Source organism: Anneissia japonica, unplaced genomic scaffold (genome assembly GCF_011630105.1).
Source record: "Anneissia japonica isolate Jap-2015-1 unplaced genomic scaffold, ASM1163010v1 scaffold287743_len2803612_cov181, whole genome shotgun sequence".
NCBI lineage: Eukaryota > Metazoa > Echinodermata > Crinoidea > Comatulida > Comatulidae > Anneissia > Anneissia japonica.
This window is the reverse complement of record NW_022733259.1, coordinates 2,517,645-2,526,878: the sequence shown is the minus strand read 5'-3', so window position 1 is coordinate 2,526,878 and position 9,234 is coordinate 2,517,645. Positions and strand designations below refer to the sequence as shown.

General features: G+C 34.5%; 1 protein-coding gene and 1 pseudogene across 1 annotated transcript in view; one reads left to right on the top strand and one right to left on the bottom strand.

Moving 5' to 3' along the window:
- The first annotated feature begins 8 nt into the window (after positions 1–8).
- The window catches only part of LOC117116019 (nuclear valosin-containing protein-like), a 14,714-nt gene continuing 5,488 nt past the window's right edge, over positions 9–9,234 (top strand). Inside the window, exons 1-17 of the mRNA XM_033259949.1 lie at positions 9–103; positions 769–842; positions 2,027–2,100; positions 2,437–2,486; positions 2,801–2,873; positions 3,045–3,105; positions 3,371–3,493; positions 3,845–4,013; positions 4,113–4,177; positions 4,396–4,530; positions 4,677–4,778; positions 5,130–5,247; positions 5,452–5,590; positions 6,220–6,357; positions 6,774–6,931; positions 7,065–7,144; positions 7,838–7,960. Of these exons, the coding sequence (XP_033115840.1) occupies positions 771–842; positions 2,027–2,100; positions 2,437–2,486; positions 2,801–2,873; positions 3,045–3,105; positions 3,371–3,493; positions 3,845–4,013; positions 4,113–4,177; positions 4,396–4,530; positions 4,677–4,778; positions 5,130–5,247; positions 5,452–5,590; positions 6,220–6,357; positions 6,774–6,931; positions 7,065–7,144; positions 7,838–7,960 (1,680 nt within the window). The 5' untranslated portion in view covers positions 9–103; positions 769–770. The remainder of the gene's footprint in view (positions 104–768; positions 843–2,026; positions 2,101–2,436; positions 2,487–2,800; positions 2,874–3,044; positions 3,106–3,370; positions 3,494–3,844; positions 4,014–4,112; positions 4,178–4,395; positions 4,531–4,676; positions 4,779–5,129; positions 5,248–5,451; positions 5,591–6,219; positions 6,358–6,773; positions 6,932–7,064; positions 7,145–7,837; positions 7,961–9,234) is intronic.
- Positions 9,125–9,234, bottom strand: LOC117116129 (annotated as a pseudogene).

Below are 9,234 nucleotides of genomic sequence, written 5' to 3'. Positions count from 1 at the left end.
CTTCACTTACCACATTTAATAGCTCTATGATCCATACACATTGCATGCCTGACTGACTGCTGTTTCACGTGCGGCATAGCCCTGGTGGTGTTATTTAATGGTGGTAATTATGACTATTAGTTATTATCCTTACTTTGTGCAATCTTGAAATACTTCTCGATCCAATTGCTTGATTTTAGCCTACTGTAGAGGAGTACTAGGGCCTTAGCTAGACTGCACGCTCTCCCTCTAGCCTAGGCCGCCCTCCCTCCAGTGGGCCTTTCTTGCTCTAGGCCTATAGCTAGGCTAGCCTAGGGCCTTGACTAGTAGTAGTACTACTAGTAGTACTTATATATATAGTATGAGAAGCTAGAGCTACAGAAACTAGCGTACGTTTAGGAATGCATACCTAGACCAGTGGAGTAAACTAAAAAAAAAAGGAAATAGGCGGCAATGTATTTAACATCCAGGAAATATATGGGTGTTTTGTTTGTCTTATTATTAAAATATCGCTGTGACTAGGGATACGGTACTGTATGTTATCTTCCGTTTGCCATCGTACAAAAGAAAAGGCTGAGGGAAGCAAAACTGAAGTTCCTCATTTATTTAATACTTATAAATATGTTGAATTGCATACCCACATCCATAAATCATGCTTGGTCCAATAATTTTAAGGCTATCCAACCTCTCCAGGCCTATAGACCAAGCTTCAGCTAGATGCCCAGATTGATTAATAATAATACTATGATACTAGGTCTCTGAAAATTATTTTTTTTTTTTTTTGTGCAGAAATGTCAAATATTAAAAGGCAACCAACGAAGGGTTACCCTGGTGATCGAATCTTATTGAGACGAATAGAGGAAGTATGTACAGTACACAATCTTTTATTAGTTCAACTTTAAGTTTTTATGAGAATTTGTAGCAAGAGGATGATTCAGTTATAGATAAAATACAATCTATCAAATCAAAACCACCATAACACCTGCTAAAATATTAAAGGAAGATGCAGGCACAGCTCATTAGCTATAGCTCCATATCACAGCTCACCGTGCTACAGCATCATCCCCGCAGCACTATGCTACAGCTTACATAAACATAGCTAACCATGTCACAGCTCTCTATAGTATGTGCTGTCGCTTACCATGCCTCATCATCATTGCCACAACGCTAGATGCAAATCAGTTTATAACACCACAGCACTTTGGTACAGCTCCATATTACAGCTCACAATTGCCATAGCACCATGCCACAGCTTACAATACCACAGCGCACCATGCCACAGATCACTATGTACCATGGCTTACCATGCCACAGCATTATTTGCCACAACACTATGCAACAGCTTACAGTAACGCAGTACCATGCTACAGGTTCATATCAAAGCTTACCATGTCACAGCACCATTGCCACAGCACTATGCTACAGTTCACAATACCACCGGTCACCATGTCACAGCTCACTATGTGCCATTGCTTGCCATGCCTCACTGTCATTGCCATAGCACTATGCAACAGCTTACAATACCACAGCAGAGTGTACAGCTCTATATCACAGCTTACAGTTGTCATAGCACCATGTCACAGCTTACAATAGCAGAGTGCACCATGCCACAGATCACTCTGTGCCATGGCTTACCATGCCACAGCATTATTGCTGCAACACTATGCAACAGCTTACAGTATACCAAAGCACCATGTTACAGCTCACTATGTCATAGTTCTCTTTGTCATGGCTTGCCATGTCATAGCACCATGTCACAGCACCATGTCATAGCTTACAATGTCTCATCTTCATGAAAGAAATAAATCACATGAAATTTAAATTATCAATTAAAATGTACAGTATTTTCCTTATTTAACATTTTGGAGTGTATAAATTAACCTTTAATATATTGAAGTTTATAAACAAAGATTGCCTGATGTATTTTTGAATATATGAATTGCATTGAAATTTTATATAAACTATATGTATAATACAGCCACAAAAATTCATCATTATAATTAGTAATATTTGAACTTTGAATTTCTTTTATATATTTCTATTCTAGTACCTGTCTGACAATGGAGGGCAGCAATCCGTAGCCCCTTTAGCCATAGCAGATTGTTTGCAACAAAAATACAGGCAAGTTTGCAGGAATTCCCTACTGTAACTTTTAAGCTACAATATGTAAACTTTTAAAGCAGTGCTACAGAAACCTAAAGGGGACATGTAATAACACCACTTTATATTGTGAACCCACTTTGCAACCCTCATTCTTTACTATTGATCTCGGAAAGTTTGTAAACATTTTACCAATAAAGTTGTATTAATCATACTATATATCTTTTTAAACATAAATTTTAACCTTGCCCCTCCTCTTTAAACAGAGTATCCATTATGTTATATTGTGGTATAATTACAATTTTAAATTACAAGTATACGGTACTACAATTTTGTATTAAAATCTTGAATTCTCAGGGAATACCAAAGACGAAAACGAAATGTTTTTAGAAAATCTGTCAGTAAAGGTAGGTTAACGTTGAATATACATATTTTATTTAGACATTCCTACTTCTAACTCTTTTCATTTTTCTATTCTGTATTTTTTAATGAGTAAGCTTGTAAGCTAATTAATTATTAGGGTACCCTGATAGTACTCATCTTTTTATTACATGCAGTACTCTGCTCAATTCTGGGAAGCTACATTTTTAGGTGATATGCTGAAAACATATTGTACTACAAGGTTACAGCTTGGGTTTTTCTAATGATTGTTTATTGATTGATGTATATGCCTATGTATTTTTGTATATTTGGTTTGTTTGTTTGTTTTTTTTTGTATTAGTTTATGAATGGATCTGCCATCAGAATAAAGAAGAAGCAAAGTCATCAATTACTTTTAACCAATTCAGTGGAGGGTAAGTTCCTGAGACTGCTAATATTATTTTGCAAAAGTAACAACATTTTTCTTTAAAGGAGTTGAATAATACGGTAGAACCTCTCTATATAATTGTGGGTTTAAATTTCTCCAATATTTATTAACATTGTTGTTGTTCTTAAGTTATTTTTAAATTATGTTTCTGTTGCAGTGATGACTCGGTTTCAAATGATAGTTTTTCTGAGGAAAATCCAGATTATGTAGAAGTCAAAGTAAGTTTGTTGAATATATTAGGCCAAACAAATAAAGAAACATGTTTCTCATTTGTTTCGCATTCTTTCCTAAAAATCACTGACAACTCCTTGAATATTGTTGCTAAATATGATCCTACAAAATTAAAGAATTTCAAGTGTTTGGCCAAAATTAATTTGAAATTATCACATCAGATTATTGTATGAGATACACAAGACATTGAATTGCAGATATTAATATCATTATTTTCTCCTTTTTTTTATCATACATTTTTCTTTTATTGAGGACAAAAATCTTGTAAATAATCGACTGAGTAACCTGTACATGAAGATAGACACACCAAGTCCATCAAAATCCCACTTAAAGCAGATAGATGGAGATCAGGAGGATTTGGCAAATGTAGTGCTAGTAAGTATAAAGGTTTAATAACCTTCTCTTATGGAGGATAGCTCTAGGGAAGGCATTGATCTGACCTGCATTCTTTTGTTTATGATGGTGATTGTATTTGTAAGTGTTGTACAGTTCATTTCTATGATAAGTAGCTTAAAGCATTCCGTTCAGTGGGCCTGACTAACTTGCAACTGCACTTCCTAAGACCAACTCTTCATAACAACCACAATTCCTGACAAAAAAAAACATTTATCGGGATATAATATCCCCCAATAATAATAAATTATGAGAATGATATAACAAGCATTATGTGATATGGTTGCAATTTCATTAATTGAAAATGTTCCTTTATGCCAATTGTGTTGCTAGGAAACAAAAACATTACCATTAGGAGTTCAGAGAGACATTCCAACAGCATCACCAAGAAAACGAAAAAGAATACTGTCGAGCAAGTCACGGAGTCATCCAACATCAGAAGTCGATGAGAAGATAAACAAAAACTTATTGGAAGGATCAAAAAAGACAAAGAAAAAGAATAGTAAGTTATTAAAAATTGTCCTTAGAGTGACAGTGCTGTAGGCCTACAATTATACACATTTCTAATTCAAAATTCAATATTAACTTTGTTGCATTTTAGGTTTTGAACCACAGAAGTCAGTTACAACATTCAAGGACATAGGTGCAAATGAAAATAATCTACATGTGAGTATTAATATATAGAAACCTCATGAGTGTTTTGTGTCTGAGAGTTAAATCCCCCCCCCCCCAGCCAATGAAAACTCTCCACCAGAAAGACTCCACTAAAAACAAGTCTTTGGACTAACTAGTTCATCCTTGGTGTAATTCATTCAAATATTCCCATCTTATTCTACAAGCCAAAATGAACTATGAAGCATTTGCCTCTCTCTCATCTTTTCCAGGAAATATGCAAATTATTAGTTCATATGAAACACCCTGAAGTATATCAACAGCTTGGGGTGTCCCCGCCGAAGGGTGTCTTACTACACGGCCCCCCAGGATGTGGCAAAACATTATTAGGCAATGCAATTGCTGGGGTAAGTTCTTAATTTAAAAACCAAACTTGATTCAGTAAAGTTATACAAGCAAAACAAACTATAGTGTTTAAAATTTTTTTAATAGAATAAGTGAAAAGCATAGAAAAGAACTTATAATTTTTTTATTTTATTAATTCTTTTTTTAGGAGCTTGATTTACCACTCCTGAAGCTCTCGGCTCCTGAAATTGTATCTGGTGTTTCAGGCGAATCAGAGAATAACATCCGAGACCTTTTTGAACAAGCCCAGGTAAGCTATCAAAAGTTGCTACATAATCACAGCATATATGAACAACAATAACATAACAAAAAAAATAAGCTAGTTCGGTAATCGAGGGAACAGATATTGCCTGACATCTCTACTATAGTCTATTTTGTGAATATTTACTGTAAATATACCAACTATTTCAGATTCTTTCCTAAGTTATAACACCCGTAAAAAGAAAAATTGGGATGATCAATTTCCAGGTAGTCCCTCTAAAAAATACCAGTATCACCTAGAGCATATAAAAAAATAGAATGTAAGGCCTGAATTTTTATTTTTTGTATTATGAATATTATAGTATATTATTATAACTTGTGATGTACTGTCATTATCTAGGCATGTGCTCCTTGTATTGTATTTATTGATGAGATTGATGCCATTACCCCCAAGAGAGAAACAGCCCAGAAGGAAATGGAGAGGCGGATTGTGGCCCAGCTCCTAAGCTGCATGGATGGTTAGTTCATACAACTGTATTGTTTTTTTACTTATTTTTAAAAATTTGTTTGTGTTTACATGAGTTTAAATGTGTTTAGCCATATATTAGTAAACCTGATATGATATGGTTCTGAGTAACGCTTTTCTCAACCTACAATAAGATTTTCAGACGCATACAATTACACTGGCTATAATGAATGTATATTTATACCTCTCCTCTCAGATTTATGTAACAGTTCATCTTATGTTATGGTGATTGGTGCTACAAATCGGGTAGATTCCATTGACCCAGCCTTGCGCAGAGCTGGCAGGTTTGATCGTGAAATCTCTCTAGGCATCCCGGATGAACCAGCTCGTAAGAGGTCAGGTTGTTTTTTAGAATGCACATTTTAAGCACAATAGTTATGATTACACAAACATACAATAAACTTTTATATAACATTGACACATAAGTTACAACTGAAGATATGTTTACTACACATGCACTCACATATAAGGCTTGCCATCCCAAAAGAAGCATGCTGTCGCTAAATGTTAAACTGAGTAATTAACGTGAAAATGTGACAGTATTGTATACTTTTAGTACATCGAAACTGTAATACATTTACTTGTAACTTAAGTTTTTTAATACTGTTGTTCTTGTTTTGGTCACTGATGTTGGTTTTGGCATTTATAAACTAAAGCTCTGTTCACACTATACAGTTTTTTGTGACAAATAGATTTTCCCATATATGGAAATGCTATGACATCATTGTGGCCATATATGGACAAACAAACATATTCATCACTAAAACATGGTAGTGTGGTTAAGCTTAGAAAGTTTTTTGGTTTTTTTTAATTAATGTAAAAGAAAAAGTTTTATAGGATTTGAGCCCAGGACCCTGCTATTAGAAGGTGAGCACCTTAACCACCAAACCACAGTACTTCTCCAAATAGAATCAAGAAAGTTACTGGTTATTACTCATCATCAAAATTTTTTTATAATTATTAGGATTCTTGAGGTTATGTGTAGAAAGTTGCATCTATCAGACGATTTCGAATTTGATGGACTAGCCTCATTGACTCCAGGCTTTGTAGGGGCGGATCTGATGTCTTTGTGTCGAGAGGCTGCCATGTGTGCTGTAAACAGGTAATTTACAATAGAATCCTTCATCAAAATAATTATAATGTATCTTAGAGGATGGTTCATGCATTTGTATTTTCTGAGGTGTATACAGTGTATGGACATAGGTTGGCCAATGCCTTGTAGACATAAGCTGATTTGAAAAAAATGTTGAATTATTGTTTTAAATTGGATTTTTAAACATTTTTTTGTTTTCTGCCATCTTCCTTTTGTGAGTATCTACATTTTTGCTTTGAACTTTTCCAATTGTGAGAGGGGGATGACTGAAGGGGGTTGGGTGCTAGCTACGCCTCTGTGGTCAACTTGCATGACTCCACAATCATGTATTGTCAGACACCTCTTTGTTTAAAAATTCATATAATAGAGTATCATAACAAAGGGTGTGTAATTTCCACTGATCACTTTTTACTTACTCTTCAAAGGGTATTTAACGACTTGCAATCATCATATACTGTTGAAAAACACAGTACAGAGAGTAGCAGCAATGAGGTTAACAGTTCCACTGATGGACCAATCACAAATGAGGTTAAAGTTCAACATAAGAATATTGATTCTAATACACAGCCATCATATTTAACAAGTAAGTCTGGTTTTGTTTTTTTTGGGGGTGGGGATGAGAACCATCTTTGTGTCCTCTATTTAATCCTCTTTTCAACCAAAATTATCCTTCTAACTAAAATTCTCTTATGTTTCTTTTTGTTTCCATTTCTCAGTTCTCAGTTGGCTTCGTGATCAGCCTCCTCTGACTCAAGATCAACTCAAGTCCTTGTGTATTACAGTAGATGACTTTATGGTTTGTATTTACTGAAACTGTTTATTCATTTGTTTATTTATTTGTTCGTTTTATCTTTGCCCATCAGGACTAATCAAGAGATTTTGTTTAGAGATGATGTTTTTGTAGATGATAAAAACAAAGTAATAAAAATTAGGCTCCCAGATGGAGTGTGTGTCGATGCCCTATACTGCCTTATTGTATTATGTTTGCTAATAAAGTATCAACATGGGATTCGGTTATCAGGAAATGTGTGCTGCTTTATTTTTTTATTTTTTTTTATGACTTTTGTACAGTATTAAAGTACTTAAGATGAAACATGACCCATGCACCTCCACCAGATTTACCTTTTTACACCATCTGTAACTTCCAGATCATACCATAACTAATAATGAAAAAAAAAACTTTGTGAAGACAATAAAAATTTTAGCTTTTGGTCTTACATATGGAATGTTAGTATTTATTAGATTTATTAATTTTTAGTTTGATAGACCTCCTATTTACAAGCAGCTCCCTGGAGTTTCTTTCTTATTTGGATTTACAGTATTTTAATATTCATGTTTCTATTATTATCTTATTGCTCTGTTTTTTGTTAGTTTTTATATGGAATTGATAAATATTTTTGTCATGTTTTGTATACAAATGGAGAAAATACAAAATCAAAGTTTAATATTGTTTTTTTTTTCTTGGGCTTTTGTTTACCTAATACTATAGAAAGCACTTCCATTAGTACAACCATCTGCTAAAAGAGAAGGTTTTGCTACAGTTCCTGATGTTACATGGAACGACATCGGTGCCCTGGATCCTATTAGAGAGGAGCTTCAACTGGCCATACTTGTAAGGAAAAAAATTTGCACATAAACTAAAAATTCTTTGCTAAATGTAAAAACTATATACTCAGGAATGAGTGAGTGGTGTGATATGTTTGGAATAGAGTAACATCTCCCAATTACAAACTATCGATTTTACGGACCCAATTTGCAACGATGACGTCATTACGTACAATCATTTGTAACTACAAAAACACTTAAAATTGTATTTAAAAGTCTTAAAAAATAATATAAAATGTTATATCAGCTAAGAAAGAAAACTTTCAAACGAATAAGTTAACATAAAACTAAGTTTAAAGCAAGAAATATCGACCATTTTTAGCCGAGATGTATTATGTTTGAGCTGTGCATGCTTCTTTTGACGGGCATACTGTGCAGTAAATCTCACTTTTTGTTTATTGGGGGCGTTATTCGCATGGATTGGCTTTGGCCATTATTTGGTCATGTTTTCAATCGTAAATAACTTCAAATGAATACTTCACAGTGAGCACTGGTAATTTTGGCCTCTGTAAACTATTATGTATTTGTAGAAAACAGAAAACTCCAAGTCATTTTTCATGACAAAATTTTGCTCAAATGGCAAGACTTATGCCTACCTATCCCTGCACTTTGCAGCATAGGCCTACCCTCATCACATTGAGATGCTATGAAAATTCAAACTCTCTGAAGACGGAGGGTTATGTAATTGGGAGATGTTACTGTATTGGCCTACTTTAGAAACAGCCACTGACTCACAGACTATGACAACACAAATTTTAATCGCATGAACGTTGAAGTGATGATGACATTTTCCCTAATGTATCTGTGCTGCACTATTCACAGTGGCAGTGTCCACTCCCTTCCCCCCCCCCAAAAAAAAAACTCCTAAATTTGTTAAAAATGTTTTTGAAAATGGAAATTCAAATTTAAGCCTTGAGAGTGCCAAAAGTCTATTTCAAATTTCTGGATGCGCCATTGACAGTAGCAGATTCAAGGGGCAAGCCAGTTGGTACACGGTCACTGCAAGATATGTTAAGAATGGATCACATATATGCTATTGTAGGGGCATTGACAAAAAAAAAGTGAAAATATTTTTATGAAACATTACAATTAACAGCAAGAACAGTAAAACAGTGTACTACTGTTCAAAAGAAGAAGTTAAATTCTGATTTTGTTAAATTATTTCCTCCATAGAGGATGGGCCGTTCCTGGAGGTACTGCAATACCAGGCCAACCCGTGGCCAGGACGGAGCAAGCTCCTATTCCATGGCCTAATTTCAAAAATCAGTTTAATATAGAAGC